The 17,909-nt window shown below is 43.6% G+C and overlaps 1 protein-coding gene across 1 annotated transcript in view; it reads left to right on the top strand.

Moving 5' to 3' along the window:
• CFAP47 (cilia and flagella associated protein 47) overlaps positions 1–17,909 on the top strand; it is a 343,409-nt gene that overhangs the window by 47,101 nt on the left and 278,399 nt on the right. Inside the window, exons 21-22 of the mRNA XM_089508424.1 lie at positions 470–564; positions 12,651–12,813. Of these exons, the coding sequence (XP_089364550.1) occupies positions 470–564; positions 12,651–12,813 (258 nt within the window). The remainder of the gene's footprint in view (positions 1–469; positions 565–12,650; positions 12,814–17,909) is intronic.

Raw genomic sequence — 17,909 nt, 5'->3', positions numbered from 1 at the left:
AGCCTGCATCACATGCAGGCTTTGTTTATGCAGCTTTCAGCTTATGCTGAAGCCGTGCTATAATTAAATGAATGGGTTGCGCACTGTGCGTGCACGCCCCATTGTTTTCAATGGGGCATGAGCATATGTGGTTTCCCCCTTATGCAGGGGGTGGGTGGGTTGGAACGGATCCCCCATGTAAGGGAAGGGCTGATTGAAGTAGCTATTCACAAAATTCATATTCTGGGAAGGCATTTAAGACTCATCTTAAACATGTTAGGGGATATATCCCAGTGAGTTAAATTATTAGTGCAGCAACATTAGGCTTTCCTGCTATCAGATTTAGCAGATTTCCTGCTATCAGATTCTTCCTCACCACCAGTGGGATCATGCACAGTTTTGGAGCAGACATTGCAATTTTTCTCTGGAATATTTGTAGTGCCTCCACCCTTCTTGCCGTAACTGACAACAAATATTTTGTTTGCAATAGATGAATACAGTACAACAGAATCTCCTTGTTTATATTCTACACTCATAGATGCAAATTCAGCTTTGGAATGTTCACTGAATTTCACACCAAAAGAGGTAAAATATGATTTAATAATACCCCCACTAATTTTTTGTCATCTGGGAAAATGATTTGTTTTTATCCTGCATACAGAAACTGGCTCGCCACCCTTATCACAAAACAGCCTGTATAGATAGCATGATAGCTCATTCTCTATAATGTCATTACCTTTAATAGAGAACTCAGATGGAGTGCCTTTGTAAGTTAAATGAGTCCACCAGATAATACTGAGATTTATGTACAATTTATCTGTGTATATGCATATATATATATATATATATATATGTATATACATATGCATATATTAGTCAAGTTAAGCACTTGCTTTCATTTGCAGATACTCTGGTCCTGAGAACTAATCCTGGATGCTAATTAATGTAAATATTCAAATTGTTGACTATTTTGTTTTCTGTCATATGTCTGAGTGCATATTTTATTATGCTGTATATAGGTAATTTTCATTACTATTTTATGGTAAGTTCAGTACAATCACATGGATTTTTCTAGGGCTGGGTACACTGTCTCAATTCAGATTATTATCTAAATTATGTTTTAGATATTACTGAGCTAGCCTGGGTAATCCTTAAATTTGGTGTGGAGAGACACTGGCAAAGTGGAATATTCACAACAGCAAATCAGAGACAGGCTGGCAAAAAGGTGGGGGCCTGTCGGATAAGTGGCTCTAAAACGGAGGAGTGTGGATGAGTGTGTCATGTACTGCCAGAGGAGCAGTTAGAAGTGAAGAGATTAGCCTTAACAGGATTCAGATTCCTGTGCGAGGAAGGGAGATTTAAAAAGACAAAAGAAGTCCTTTGGAATTAGTTGAATGTTTTATGCTCATAGGGGTTGTTCCCACTTAAGATTTGAAACGATTTAAAATACAACGTTTTTAATAAAATCGATTCAAAATAACACTGTTCTTATCCCGCTATCCGAATCGCTTTGTTCATCGTTCCCATCTGGTTATTTAAATCGAAGTTTTTACCTGCAAGCGTTCCTACTTGGCATGAAATCGGTGTTTAAATAAAGCGATTCTTCTCCTCCATACCTTATTTGGAGCTGTCAATCAATAGTACGTCAGAATGACGTAACGTTAATCCGGAATATTTGGAAGCGATTTATCTTTTGGCATCGTTTCCATTTCATTGACTGTTTGTGAATTTAGCGAATTTAGGAAAGCGAATTTAAGAAACCCAAGCTCTTTCCAGAGGAACTATGGGATAGGTTTTCCATGACAGCATCCCCTCTTCATGTCTCCCAAAAGACAGCCAGGGAGAATCCCTTCAGAGAGCCCAGAGATCAATGGGAGAGGCTTCTGGCAAAGCGAAGCTCTTTCCAGAGGAACTATGGGATAGGTTTTGGAGGGCAGCATCCTGTCTCCCAAGACAGCCAGGGAGAATCCCTTCAGAGAGCACAGAGATCAATGGGAGAGGCTTCTGGCAAAGCGAAGCTCTTTCCAGAGGAACTATGGGAGAATCCCTTCAGAGAGCCCAGAGATCAATGAAGGAGGCTGCTGGAAAAGCAGGGAGGGAGCACTCTTCCCAAAGATTCTCTTTCCAGGGTTGGAGGAGAAGGCAGATTCCATTTGAGAAAGGGAGAGAGAAAGGCTCTATCCCCCCCCCCCCCCCCATTGATTAGAGCCCTTCCCTGCCTGGGCGAGATCAGATGTCTCCTTGCGAGGAGCCATCCCTTCCCTGCCTCTCCTCCGTTAGAAATGGGCTCTCCCCACACAGAGGGGAGGTTGCAGTCCACCGGGGGAAGCCTTGAGCAGCCGGGACTTCAGGTGTTTAAAGCGCTGAAGAGATTAAGCGCCTGTAAACCATTAAAATAAAAAATAAAAATAATCCTTATCTCTTATTGAAAGACCACAGCGGACAAAGGGGTGAGGGAAGCAAAAATGGCGACAGCCAGACGGATGGGGACAGAAAGGGCAACTCCCCCAAGGCCAGCCCCATCGCAGTCCGCTCCTCCCATTCATCTAACGCGATTTCAAAGGCTGTCGTTCCTATTTAAATGCTCCGGTTCCTAAATCGAATCAATGGAAAAACGTAGGTCGGACCCTAGTGTTTTTTTAACACGCGTTAAATGAGGAAAACTCGATTCAAAATTTTATTCCGCTCTACAATTCGATTTGTAGTGGGGATGATTGCGGGTTGCTCTAGAACCGTTCTAGGTTTAAATCAGATCCTAATAGGAACGCCACTCCTTGGATTCGATTCAGAACGCGGGGTTTCACCTAGTGAGAACAACCCCTTTGGGAAGTGAAGATCCAGTTCAGGGGGATAACTGCCTTGTTCTGGGGGATTGTCACTAGTGAATAGAGCTAGACTTTCATAGGATTTATACTCCCAATGAAGGGGCTTTAGTGGAACTTGTGTTTAAAGAAATAAAACCCAGTTTTAGGTGGTAACCAAGGCAGTGAGGATACTGGAACAAGGACAATTTGTAACAAGTGAAGTGAGGTACACGTTGTAACAACAAGCTTTGAGAACCAACTGTAAAAAGATACCAACTTAAGTTCTGTCTGTAAATAAATTTATTTTTCTTCTTGTTTACAAAGGAGTAGCTTGAAGTAATTTATAAATAAGAACATCAAAAACATGCTACCAAGAATATTAAAACACTTAATAGAGATGGATACTTGGTGCCTATATTGTAGTCACTTATTAAGTGAGTGGACTAGGATAAGAATTGGGGCCAGTGAAAGGACCAAGGTTTAAAGAGATAGTTTTGAGAGAAGAAAAGCCTCAAATTATATATTATAAGACAGGAGAAGAATCTTGTGTAACCTGACTGTCACACTTGCATTCTCTCCTTTCTCTTCCCTGTGTAAGAGGAGAGGAAAAGCTTCGCTTTCAAGCAAACTGCAACAATGTGTTCCAGTCATTTAACAAATCAGGATAATAAATCACTGTTATTCATTCCCATGGTTTGTTCTAAAGTTAAAATGGAAGACCCATTTGTGAACTAATGTCACCTTTCCTTACTTTCACCCCTAACCATAACAAGAAAAAGAAAAGGATGGGAATTTAGAAGTTAATATTTTAATTCTCATTTTAAATGTTAGTATAGCCATACAGATAGGTAATACGTATCTGAGAACGATTTAAGCACGACATCTAAGGGGAAAGGATGGGAATGAGCCTTTATTAAAGGGACTGAACTATTGTAGTGTGCTGTTGTTTCAGTGAAGGTGTTGGCAAAGCCATTGGAAATAATAAAAATCACATCCTTTGTGTTAGCTTCTTGGAGACATCCACCTCTTGAGTTGCAATGCACTGTTTGAAATGCACTGGTTCTAATAATGGTTGGAATTTGACCAGAATGCTTAAAATTTCTTTTAAAAATGTAGAAAATGGTGATTATTTGAAAAAACAGGCAAAATCTTGGTAGACTTAAAGAGTGATATATTTTTGCATAAGCTGCAGCAAAAATACTGAATTTAATAATATTTGCAGTTACTGTTTTCTAGTCAGATCCCTTGAGTTAAACTGTTCGTTTTCAAGAGCATTAAGTTAGAACAGCTTTTTCATGGATATAATTTTCCAATTTAAAATAATCATAAATATTCAGCAATCTTATTTAAAAATGCTTTTCCTCCAGGAGGATAAGCTGCCAATTAAAATAGAAACCAGAAAAGTGTTGTCTGCTGCAGTTGTTTATTTAGATTTCACTTAATTGCAGACATATATATTTTTAAAGTAGTACATTGTATTCCCTGTCCATCTCTTGAAGTAAAGGTGATCTTTACTGGGATGTGTAGTATATTTCCTTTTGGTAGAGTACATGATAAGTGAAGGGAAGTGTGCTGTGGTATGCAGTGGTTGGTTTGAAAAGGATTTTATTTTGAAAGCAGGAGTTTTGCTTCACCTTGTATAATAACTTTTTACACCAAAAATTCAGACAATACAAAATTTTCTTAGCACACTATAAATTCTTTGTTAATGTTGTAGTGTGTCTTGAAGTTGAACTGTAATGGCCTTATCATAGGATTTTCTTGGCAAGATTTATTCAGAGGAGATTTGCCATTGCTTTCTTCTAAAGCTGAAAGGTCACCCAGTAGGTTACATGTCCACATTACTTCACTATTTTAAGCATTATTTAAACAACTGACAATAGTCTTATTAATTTATTGACTACAGATGCAGGCCATTACAATAAAGCAAACAGCAAGTACAGAATAGAAATATCACTCTGTTTTAAAATCCAGTCTCAGTACAGTCAGCCTCATGGGTTTAACATTCACGGATTTGATTATTCACGGGTTTGTCCACCACATGCCAATCTTGCTCCTCCTCTCTCCCGGGCTTTTCCCCTTGGGGAAAAAAGCCCAGGATGGAGGGAGCAGCCGGAAAGGGCATGTGCATGCCCCTCCTGCCTTCCCCTGTGCTTTGGGTAGCTGAGGGAAGCTTCTTTCAGATGGCTAAAGCATGAGGGAAAGTGAGAGGGTTGTACACATGGGGGGAAAGAGGAGCACATGAGCACACCCCTCTTGCCTCCCCCCCCCACATAGTCATGCTTTTCCCACTTTCATGGGGGGCTTGCCCCCCTAATCCCCATGAATGTGTAAGGCAGACTGTATATGGGACAAGAGTTGAAAGCTTGAAGATAAGAACATTGGAGATATTTCACAAAACAGTTCAAAACCTTCTTTTCCGTAATAAACAAAGCAGTATATCATATGAAATACTCTTATAGTCATTTATCAGAGTGTCATAATATTTTATTCTGAACTTTCTGCACTCTTTTACAAATACTTTCACAGAAAGCTCTTTCTTAGAGAACTACAGTATACAATGGTCAAAACAGAAGGTAATTTGAAAATAAAATAATTTGGTTTGTCCTTGGAATATTGAAACTAATGTGTTTGCTGCTTCACAAACTATTTGAAAAGGAGGTGCAGGCCTTTTGAGATACAAAGTACATAAAACATTCCTTGATTACTTCCTTTAGAGCAGTGGTCCCCAAACTGGGGACTTCAGCTCCCAGAAGCTTGGTATTCTGGGAGCTGAAGTCCAAAAACCTTAAAGAGCACAGTTTGGGGACCACTGCTTCATAGCATTGTTTAGGGCATATTGCTTCATTTTGCCTGCACCTCAATTGTTTGGTTGTCTTCCCCTTTACACACTGTGACTACAATTAATGTCCCCTTAGACTCGCACAAAAATCCTCATACATCCCTATGCTAGGCTGAGCCATATATCCTCCCCCTGACTTGGAGAACCCCAGTGGATCTCAGTGCTGATGCCATCATTTCATGTCTAGCCATGGGAATGTAGCCAGGTCCTTATATGATCCTGCTTTCTCCCCATGGAACAAGGAATAGCTGTGCGGTGCATTTTGAGGGGCTTTTCAATATGTTTTTTTTTTGGGGGGGGGGTGGTTGGATGCTTTGCAGGAAGGAAGATAAATTCTTGTATTATGAGCCTGTTTGGGGTGGGGGATTAATTGTTGTCGTCAAAGTAAGCCAATAAATAGGCTGTGCAAAGTAAGTCAGTAAGCTCTAATAAAAGCCATCAAACCTACTGTAGTCAGAAGCCTAAAAACAATAATACTAAGAAGATAATGTAGTGCCTGGCTATTGTGAGTCATGTTGACTTAGTATATAAAATAAGAACATTTCAAAATGAAAATGTAATAAGGATCATGCATAAATATACTTCCCTTAGAGGGATGCCGCCGCGGACAAATGAGAACAGGCATGTTGGAGGAAAGGCCACAACTTTAATAGCATACCAAAAAACAGCAAATACAGAACGTAGGGTTGGCTCCAAAGCATGAGGTCTGGATCTGTCATTCATCAGCCCAGTGCTGAGTGAATGAACCAAGGTGCTTGGTCACGGCCAAGCTTCAGGATGGCAAGGGATTTTTGTCAACGCTTAAGCTCCAACCGTTTTGGCGATTGATCGCATATTTGCAATGCGCATCAACGCCTAACTATCTCTTGTCAATGGAGAGGGAGCTGTGCCGATGATGCCCCCGCAGTGGCAACCCGGCATCGCTCGCAGCCACCCCCCCATGTCCGGATGGACTCCCGATCCAGTGCTACGCAGCCCTGGAAACCACGCCCACCAGATCCAAGACCTATGCAACTGCCACTGAAGGCAGGGACTGCCTTCCGCCAACCCTACAACCCAGCACACCCAGAGTTGCAATAGTCCATGTTCGGCCGAATGTAGCCCACGAAAGCTCCCGACTTCCATCTCCCAAGCCTTTTTATATTGTCCACTGTCAATCCACATTGTGCAGCCAACGTGGCAGCCCCGATCCGGAACGAGTGGCCCCCGAATTCTTGCGGCGGCAAGTCAAGGCTCCTCAGGACCATCCGCAGCACCGACACCAGCTGGTAGCGCGTCAGCAGGGTTCCATCAGAATGAATGAACAGGGGGCCTCCTTCATTGGGGCGCGCAGCCACGAACCGCTTTAGCGTCTTTACTGGGCACAGATGGGAGCCACGGAGCCTCTGCAGTTCAATAGTTGTTCCCTTCCCCATCTGGTCACTCTTAGACCTGCGAAGAACTAAGTAAACAACATTATGTGCAAAAGATATATCATTAATTTGCAAGGCCCGCCCCGATCTATCGGCCCTGGAGGCAGGAACCAACTCCCCTATCCTGAAGGCCCCGAAGAAAGCCGTGATGAACGCTGCTTTGAACAGGTCTGCCTCCAGGGAGGAGATGCAAACCGAAGGCAACTGTCTCATCAGCTTGTCAAGGAGAGTGAAACATATGGGTCTCCTCCCGTCCATGTTGGATCGGTGTGCTCGCCTCCACCCCTCTAGTGTCCTCTTGACCTGGAAGGTGGCACAAGGGTCTGGGTGTCCCTCAGCTTTGGAAAAGAATGAGATCCCCACTAAATGCACTGACATAGTCCGAGGTGATGTGCCAGCTTCTCTCAGCCACACCAGGAATCTGAGCACGATGTGGGACTGTATAGGCCAGTGGGCCTGCAAGTTGACTGACTTGAAGAAGACCTGAAGCTTCGCCATAGCTCTATAGTAGGCCCTGAGAGTGGCGGGAGCCACGGATGTGAGGATGCCCTGCATCACAGCAGCTTGCCAACCTCCCACAGCTCCTCCTGGAAAGGCGTGGGCAAGGGGTCTGCCTTGGGCGCCAGCAGACGAAACCTGGAGTCCTGGAAATGGGAAAGAGAGTCTGCCGCATTATTTTTTAAACCTGGCACAAAATGGGCCCTGAAGGTGATGTTATGTTGTAAGCAGCGGAGCACGAAGTGCCTGACCAGCTAGCTGCATGACCCTCTCAGATTTGGAATTTTGGCAGTTGATGATGTTGACAACAGCCTGGTTGTCACACCAGAAGCAGACAGCCTTGTTGCTGAAAGCCTCATCCCAAAGGTGGATGGCAACCACGATTGGGAACAGCTCAAGGAAGGTGAGGTCACAGATGATGTCGCTATTGGCCCAATGCTCAGGCCACCGCTTGGCACACCAATGGCCCTGGAAATAAATCCCAAATCCCAAACTCCCTGCTGCATCGGAATGGACCTGCAGGCCCTGGCCCAGCTCCCAGGATCTCTGCCAGACGGACATCCCATTGAATTGGTTGAGGAAACCCTCCCAAACAGCCAGATCCTTCTTGATGCCCCGGGTCAAGTGGACATGATGATGTGCAGCTGTGACTCCCGTGGTGATCCTTGCCAACCTGGCACAAAAGGCTCTGCCTGGCGAAACCACCCTGCAAGCAAAATTGAAGTGGCCGAGCAAGGACTGGATGTCCCTTAAAGTCGCCTTGTCGGCCGAGAGCATGGCCCTGATCTTGTTGTGAAGCGCCTCTAATTGGTCAGAGGGGAGTCGTGAAATGCTGGCCACTGAATCAAGCTGAATGTCCAGGTAGGTGAGAGATGTGGCGGGGCCCTCAGTCTTGTCGAGCCAGAGTCTGGAACGTGGCCAGGAGTTTGGAACATGTGTCAGAGTGTGCCTCACCCATGAAAAGGAAGTCATCCAAGTAATGGGTGACCAGGGGTGAAGCCGCCCTGTGTTTGACCTCCCACTCAAGGAAGGTATTGAAGGTTTCGAAAGCTGAGCAACTGACAGAACAGCCCATTGTCATGGCCTTGTCGAAGTACCATTTGCCCTCTACCTTGAAGCCCAAAAGGCAAAAATCATCAGGGTGCACCGGCAACAGTCGAAATGCCAATTGGATGTCACACTTGGCCATGAGGGCCCCCCGCCCGCAGGAGCGGACCAACCTGACCGCTTGGTCAAAGGTGGCATAGCGGACAGAGCAAAGCTCCAGCGGGATGGCGTCATTGACCGAACCCCCCAGGGGGTATGAAAGGTAGTGAATGAGCCTATATTAGCCAGGGGCCTTTTTGGGGACCACCCCCAAGGGGGACACTCTAAGGTTGGGCATGGGTGGCGACAGGAAAGGGCCCGCCACCCTACCTGCCTGAAGCTCTTTGTTGACCTTGTCAATTAGTACATGTGGCATGTCCCTGGCAGATTTCAGGTTCCGGGCGTCGGAAGGCAGCCTGGGGCCCGCCGCCGGGATCCTGAACCCCTCAGTGAAGCCGGATGCCAAGAGGGAGGCTGCTTTCCTGTCAGGGTAGCGCTGAAGCAGGGGGAGGAGGGCCCCAGGCCGTACAGGAGTGCTGGCCAGCCCAAAACCCAACGGGGCAGCTGGGGTCAGCTCACTGGGGACCCTCCACCTTTCCGCAGTCGGAGCTAGGGGCTCCCTTCTTTCTGGAAGCTGCCTGGGTGGGGCGTCCCGAGCGAAAGGGTTGTTGGGATCCAGAAGGGCGAGCGCATGCTATCTTGGCGTGGGGGCCAAAGCAGAATTCGCAGCAATGTTCGAACTTGCACTGGGGGCGAACACATTTTCCTGAGTTGAATTCCCAGCAGAGGAGCCTCCTGTGGTCCCGCTTTCCCTGCCACCTGGCTGAGGGTCTGGCTCTGGCATGAGGACCCACCTCAAGCAGCCAGATGTCGCTCTCAATGAGATCCCATCTGTCTAACCCACTCTGGGAAGCCCTTTGCCGGAAAGCTGAATCATAGGCAATGGCGGCCGTGTCACCCCCAATGGACCGTGCCCTGAGGACATTCAGCATGTGGCTGATGAGGTGCCACCCCCGCTCAGGGTAGGCCATGGCAACCACTGCCATGAACACCCCATATCCCTCCACCCAATTGAGGAAGGTACGTTCAGCCGGAGGAGGCTTGTGACCCTTCTTGTCCTTCCTGGAGGACAACACCGCCCCTGCCTCTTCCCCTTTGGCCTGAGAAGGGAAAAAACATCAACAAAATAACCCCGCAAGATCTTTCTCCGGACTCTGTTGGGAAGATGGATGCCCGGAGGGTTCTCACCCCTGGAAAACTTAGGGAAACTGGCCGCCTGTTGGTCAACCCAAACCCCTTGAAGTCCAGGACGCTGGGTCCTGCGCCTGATGGCCCATGCGGGCATGCCCGGGATCAGTGCCCCTTCCACCAACCACAGTCGATGCGTTGCCAGGTGGCAGAGGACACCACCAAGTGGTGTCGTCTCCTCCCTGCCTCGGCCATCAGTGCGCTGGTTAGCCGGAGAGGCCGCTGGTGGTGGAGCTGTTGGAACAGGAATCACCGAACTGGTGGAGGAGCCGATGAGGACGCAGAGCCTCTGGAAGACATGCTGGAGTTGCTAGAGGAAGAAGGGTGACGCGTCCGCTTCTTCTTCTTCCTCGCCAGTGGCGGTGCTTGAGCCCTGCTCTCTCGAAACTCTCTGATCAGCTCAGCAAGGGACTGCTGCATGCTTGCCAGAGCCTCTTCCCTGTCTGGAGGCGAAGCCTGGGCCATGGGCTGGGTCCTCCGCCTCTTGGGCTGAGCGGGAGCGCGCGTGGGGGCCTCTGCCTGTCTCTTTTGCTTAGTCCAGGGGGCCAATTCGGCCCAGGACTTCCTGGGCTGGCCGGAACGCCCCCTAGTGGCAGGCGAGAGCGGCTGGTCATGGGCACCGCCGCGCTTGGAGGGCATGATCCAGGCAACCCAGTGACTCCTGAATTAGTATATTTTTATATATATATATATATATATATATATATATATATCTCTGATAATATATATATATATATAATATATAATATATATATCTGAGTTGCAGCCCTTTGTCCTCTAAATAACCCCCCCTCGGGCAACTCACACACAAACCAGCCCCTCCTCAGAGCTATTGAGCGGCTGGGAGTGTTGCGTAGCAGCTCCAGGCCCCCAGGAAGGCGGTGGGGGGGTGCCCAAGCCAGATGCAGCCCTTGGTGGGCCGCCCCTGGCCCCTTCTGTCCTCCAGTGGGTGCTGCTGCGCCTCTCGCAGCTGTGACTGCTGCTGCTGTGGTGGCAGCGGTGCGTGCATGCGATAGACTCCTTGCTCTCAGTGAGCCGAAATGAAATGGCGCCGGCTCCCTCGCCTCGTGGGCCTTTTAAAGGCCCACTGGCCAATGGGAGGCCGGCAAAGGGGGCCAAAACCCGCCCCCGGCCCCCCAACCAATCACGGGCGTCGCCATCTAGTGACGCCGCCCAATCAGCGGGTGCTTCCGCCCGCAAAGCCCGCTGGGACCTCTAGTCCCAGCAGTGCAGGCGGAAGTCCCGCCTCCTGCCCTCCCTCCGGGCCAATCGCGGCTCGAGCGGCCCCACGCAGGGGCTTCTGGGGCTGCTTGAGCCGGGAAGGGCTTGCTGCCCGCTGCGGGGGCATCCTCCAGTGGCAACCGGTCCGTCCCGCTGAGGCGGGCGGCCTCATTTGCGAACGTGTATATCTTTTTTTGTAAATTTATGAAAGAATGAAAATTGGTGTGTGTATGCGTGAGAGAGAGAGAGAGAGAGAGAGAGAGAGAGAGAGAGAGAGAGATGAAATTCTTTCATAATCCATAGAAATTCTGGCTTTACACTCTATTGAGTACATTATACAGTTTAACTATTCTTCAGTCAATCAATCAGCTATTCTTGATTTTAGCTTTCTTTTCTATTATTGGTCCTCAGCTCATCAAGCATAAATAAAATCTGACTGGCACTTATTCACATCTACAGTGCTTTTGCCATTAAGTGTTTGTTTTTAAGTGGACTTCTCCCAGGGGTCTTGAGATGTTTTTAAGATTAAACACACCATTATTAAATAGCAAATTAAATTTAGATTTCCAGCTATGCTGAAAAGATAAGGTGCATGAATACTATAAAATGGTAAAACTCGGAACTGTTTCCTGGTCTCGCCATACATTAGAATTCAGCTCAGCTCTTAGGGCTCAGCAAGCAACAGTCATTTGTTGTTGCCTAGAAAATGTATTCCTTTATCAATTAGCCTTAATTACAACATCCTTTTTTGAGGGATGGTCAGCTTCCTAGCCATTCCTGGGGAAGGTGGAAGTGCTCTAGCCCTGCCTGCCATCCCTCTTGTTTGGAATATCTGCCTGTTACATTCCTTTTTGTATTCTGCTTACCCCTGTTGTGGGAGCTAACCTCTTCTCATTTGCCAGACCATCTGCCTACATTATTTTGCCTACAGTAAAATAAGTATGCTGAGGATATCCAACTCTGTTTCTCCTTTCCATCTCATGTAAGAACACTGTTTATTACTAAACAGTGTCGGTGGCCAGAACAGAATGAATGAGGGTGAATAAACTGACACTTAATCCAGATAAGACAGAGGTGCTCTTGATCAGTTGAAAGACAGATCAGGGGAAAGGGCAATCATGAGAGGCCAGTAGTCTATACTAGATCTCTACCCCACCCCCAAATCAATGTTTTGTCTCTGAATGCCTCTAGATGTACTGTAGGGAGTTTGGAGTAATTTTTTTTCATTTTTGCATGAGTCTTGAGTCACTTTTTACACTGTTGTTTTTCATTTCCTCTAGAATTATAAGGCCGTTGTAGGGTATTTATTTCTCCTCTCTTAACTCTGTAAAAAGGTACATTTCTGTGATTTAATTGTTATATGGACCCTCCTTCTGTGTTTTGTGTATAGAAAGTGGCTGATTCTTGCCCAGATACCAAATCTTTGCTACCTTCAGGCAACTGATTATTTTAACAAAAAGCAGGGTATGAATAAAATATTATTCAAATAAATTTTTATAAGTGGTTGAATTTTTTTGTTGCTAGTAGTAAGAAAGTGACAATTTTATATTCACCCTCTAGGTGGCAGCATATGACTTTAGTCTCCCAATAAGTGTTAATGTTGGTGAGGCTCCATCTTCATCATACACCAAGACAAGCCTTGGTAGCTCAGCAAAACATATCATTGTCCCACGGCCTCAGTCACTGAATATACCCACGCGGATATGTAAAGTTCAGGCAACTGGTATGTATGCTTTAGAAGTAATGATAGCTGTGTAATATATGTATTAAACCAGCATGTGGAGAATCACCTTTTTAAAAAAGAGAAGTGTGGAAACCAGCTGACAATTAAGATATTATTATTATTATTATTATTATTTTCTTACATTGCAGCTTTCTCCCAATATAGGGACTCACGGTGGCAAAGAGCAGATTTAAAACAATACAATTTAAAAACCAATACAACATTAAAATGTATAAATATAAAATTTTAAAAATAATTAAACCAATAGATCTTTATTATGGCATGACAAGTTTTTTTTTTTATAATCAGGCAGTACCTTGCTATATTTCTTGTTTGTTTGTTTTAAGGGTTTGTGTCAACATCACATCCAAAGGCTTTTTAAAGGGTATAAATGTGTGAAGTAGGGACACAAAAGATTGCAGTAGCTACTTTTTAGATCAGGAAAAAAAAAATGGATGTGTGGTTTTCTTGCCAAGGACCACCAGTCAGTTTTTGCCATGCATTTTGCTTGCCCTGAAAGGACAGGAGAAGATTGCATGCTCAGAAAACAAAGACAGAAAAGAAAACTGGAAAGATAAGGGTAACAGGTGTGTCTTTTAGACCAAGGACTGTGTAAGTGATGAGAGCTAGCATGGAGACATATAGTGTAAAAAGGTGTACAAGCTATGTATCATCTTATGCAACTCTCAAATAGAGCTGTGGGTGTACTGGTTTGAGTGTTGGATTATGATTCTGGAGACCAAGGTTCAAATTCCTGCTTGGCCATGCAAACTCAATATGAAAAACTCTTCATGATTTATCTGGAACAATGCTTCCTCGGCACATATATCCAGAAATTTCTTCTCTGCCTGAGGTATAACAATGACATTTTTACTGTTTAGACCCATGGAAAAGAATCACTTGAAAAGTCCTGTTATGATTTCAACTACATCTGTCCTGAGCCAGGAACAATCCACACAAGTTAACTTTCTTGATACTAAACACCATTCTGTATTGAAAGTCCACTCATTACTATGCATACTTATATGTATATAGCTTCCACTTAGAGGACATTGCTAATTATATTGTTTGTAGACAAACCCTGCAATACAGTTGTATCTTCCCAGACCCACAAGACAGAGACTCGCAATTAATGGATTTGAAGCAGATATCTCCAGCTACTATACTCACCCAAGGATCTGAAAAACCAAATCAACAAGGCAAGACTAGCACTTTGGGACAATCTACCACAAGGCAGACCAAAAACAAGAAATGTCAGAACACCACTTGTTGTCACCTACAGCCCCGTGATGAGACCACTCAAATGCATCATCAGTGAGATATAACCTATACTGGATAATGCTACCATCCTCTCAGAAACTATAGGTGGCTTTCCTTTACTGACATACATTCAGCCTCCGAACTTTAAACAACTATCCATTTACAACAGGATACATAACACAAGTTGTAATAACACAGAAAGGGACAATACTCTGCCACATTACCAGGTGAGGACTCTGTCCTTACATTTACTCTGGCAGTGTCATTACAGTTTTATTGGGTATGGCCTTAGAGCATGTGACTGAATTTGTTTCTGAGTACACATGCCTATTAGGTATCTTTTGGTTTTGGCAATATTACATTTGGGGGAAATGGAATCAAATCTCCACATTAATGCAGAACTGTCTAAAAGGGAAATTTATTGAGCACACAGCAGTCAAGATATACACAATAGCTGCTTTACTTGCAACATAGAACACAGTTGTTTCAGAACAGGGAGATGCTAACTCAAAATGATCAAACCCACAGGGGTATAAGGGTTTGGAATTAATCTTTAGGGTTTGTCAAGATGAGGGAGAAATGAGTGAAAGAAAGAAGGGTTCAAAAGTAATGGAAATATATTAGTTTCCCCATTCCTAGAGAAAGAGGGGGGAATTTTAGGGTGTTGCAACGTCCAGGGAAAGTACATCCTGAAAATAGATGTAAGAGATGTCAGAAGTTAGCTTCACTTGGTCCCATTGGATTTTTGAGAAGCTAGAGAGCTCACATGAGTTGGAACAGTAAAAGGAGAAGGAGGACAGTATACCCAAAGTAACACAGCTTAATTTATGCAGTGATTTCAGCAGGAGAGGGCCTAAGACAATGATTTCAGTGACACATGTAAGTGCTGGCATTAATGGAATTATTCTTTCAGAAATGGGTCCTGGCTAACAAATTTGATCAGATCCCTTAACAACTAATTCTTCTGTGTCCCTGGCGAGCCAGTCAAAAGTGGTTCCATTATAGAACATATACATGCACATCTTGGCAGGAATGTTGTGCAGATCCTAGCGAGAAGAACTAATAATATCACTCACAGTGTCAGAGGAACATTCACTTCGCACATCCTTCAATGGGATACATGCTTATGTCAACAGTGACCCTCTGCACTCTACTTTGGACAAACAGAACAGTACCTGTGCAAGAGGATAAATGATCATAAATTAGAAATGGCTATATCCAAAAACCAGTTACAGAACATTTTGACTTTTCTGGACATACAGTAAGGAACTTACAAAAAGCAGTTATTGAACAACAACAAAAAATCTTGGAAAAGATAACTCTCTTCAACACACTGTTGATGGACTAGAGTTTGTAGATACATTCCAATTCTGTTGTTTCTCTTTTTAACCTTCCTTTGTATTTTTTTTTTAAATTTTGGGTTCAAGGATCACAGTTCTCAGGTCTGAGATGAAATGCACAGGAAGACTGTGTTTTGCAATTGTTTTTGTGTATTTCCTTTCCTAATGCCTGATTTTTGCCCATTTATCAGTTTAAAGTTTTAAACTGATTTTATCTGTGAACTGCCTTTCCAGGAGAAAGGTGGCACTTCCAGGGAAAGATGCAGAGACTGGCCTGTTTGCCCAATGTAGAATGCTTAAGGGCATCATTGACAGAGGATGGCATATATCACATTAGAAGATGAGCAAGTGAAAGTCCCTTTAATGTTGTGCATGATGTCATTATGTCCTTAAACTTTTGTAATTATTTATTTTTAAAGTAGATTTTATTGTAAGCTGCCCTGAGATCTTTGGATAAAGGCTGGGATTTAAATATTTAAACAAACAAACAAACTCAGAAAGAAGTCTCACTGAGTTGTGTGGGATCCATGTCTTTTTATGTGTGCATAGCACTACAATCTTAATTAGTTTGTCTATAAGTTAGCATGTATTCATTACTTTTATTTCTTTTTTTCAATGTAGCAATTACACTATTAAATAAAAAGAGTGTAATTATTTCCTTAACTATATTTAAATTCAAGCAGCAAGTTCATTCTATATACTTTTTATGCAAGCACTATTACAATAATAAAGAAGTTAATAATAGGTCTATGAAATTCAGTGGTTTCATAGAAAATAGCATGCCTTGAATTGTCCATCATTTTTATAATTAAAATAGATGTATTTAAATGCTACTTCTGTTCAATTTGATTCAGTTAATTACAGTGTATTTCATATTGTCCTTGTAGGACCCAGTATTTTTTTAAATTCATTTGAAAGGAATAGAGAAGGTTCATCTTGATTTTTGTGGGAGGTGTATAAGATACATCTGATAAATATAACTCATTTGTAATATCACATTTAAAATTAGTTTCTTCTTGATTTCTGGAGGCAAAATTAGAGGCTTTATTTAAGTGGAATATGCATAGGCTAAATTCAGATGTCATGATCCTACTCCTTCAAACAATGGTTGGAGTTCAGGAGCATGCGGCAGGATTTCCAAATTCTTGCTTCCAATTCATGTACAAGGTCCTTTTTTGTATCTCCTGGTTTTTTTTAATCATTGTTTGATAAAGGCCTCCGGAGCTTCCTTCCAAGGAAGGCTAGATTGGCAGGTGAAGATCTTTTTATTCCAACAGTCCTCGGGGGAGTGACTTATTTACAAGAAAGGGGCTTTTGTGATTGTGCTGCCTTTTGTTTTTGAATGGAGATGTGTTTTAAATGGTTTTACTTCTTTAGACAATTTAATGCTTTTAAAACACTTTTTTGTATTTCTTTTCTATATTTGAAAACATTTTTTAATTTCATAAACTGCCTTGAATGCCAGCTTTGAGGAAAAGTGGGGTATACATAATAGAATACAGTACTGTACAATAAATTGTTTGCTGCAATATTTGAATTGACCAACTATAGACAGGATTGGTGGAACTATGGTAAATTTTGAAGTGCAGTCCCTTGTGACAGTCCTTATAGTAAGGGTGGGGAAAGTGTGGGCTGCAGACTTCATGCAGATCCAAGATGCCAAATATTTTTACCTTTTGCAAGTAGGAAATGCAATTTTGGTACATTTTTGGCACCTCTGGGCCATTTTAGGGCCAGAAGAGGCATTTTCCCAGCAGGAAATGATCAAAAGCCTATGCCAGCTGCACCCTTTCCTAGAAGTAAGGGACCTAGAAACTGTAGTACATACACTGGTAATCTCATGACTCGTTTTCTGTAATGCGCTCTACATGGGGCTACCCTTGTGCCTAGTCCAGAAACTCCAATGAGTACAAAACATGGCAGCCTGGTTATTTACCGGAAATTCTAGGAGTGACCGGATAACACTGATCCTAAAGTCACTCCACTGGCTGCCTATTAGTTTCTGGGCACAGTACAAGGTGTTGGTTATTACCTTGAAAGCCCTACATGGTTTGGGAGGAATTTATTGCAGCTTTTAAAGACCAGATTAACTGCAACCTCCCAGAGGACCTTTTCTGCAACTGCTCCCAGGCTATGAAACAGCCTGCTGGAAAAGATCTGTCAAATTACCAACATACAAGACAGATCTCTTCCGGCAGGCCTTTCCCGAATAAATTTCCCGGCCTCAGATTGATTACCCCCTCACACAATGTATTTACTACCATCCTGCCTATGTCATCTTTATTATAAATTGATTTTAAAACTCTTTTAATTGTAATATATTTAATTTTTTTAAGGGGAGGATATTGTAATTTTATGTATTATTTTGTATGTGAACGTTTTAGTGTGAGCCACTCTGATTGTCTTGCTACAGAAGAGCGGGATATAAATAAAAGTTTTATTTATTATTTATTTATTTAAAAAAGTGGACTTTTTGGTCCCTTCTTGTTGGAAATA

This window comes from Sceloporus occidentalis, unplaced genomic scaffold (genome assembly GCF_023333645.1).
Source record: "Sceloporus occidentalis isolate IW3139 unplaced genomic scaffold, rSceOcc1.0.p SCAF_2, whole genome shotgun sequence".
Taxonomy (NCBI): Eukaryota; Metazoa; Chordata; class Lepidosauria; order Squamata; family Phrynosomatidae; genus Sceloporus; species Sceloporus occidentalis.
The sequence above is the reverse complement of the archived record's forward strand: the minus strand, read 5'-3'. Positions and strand labels throughout refer to the sequence as shown.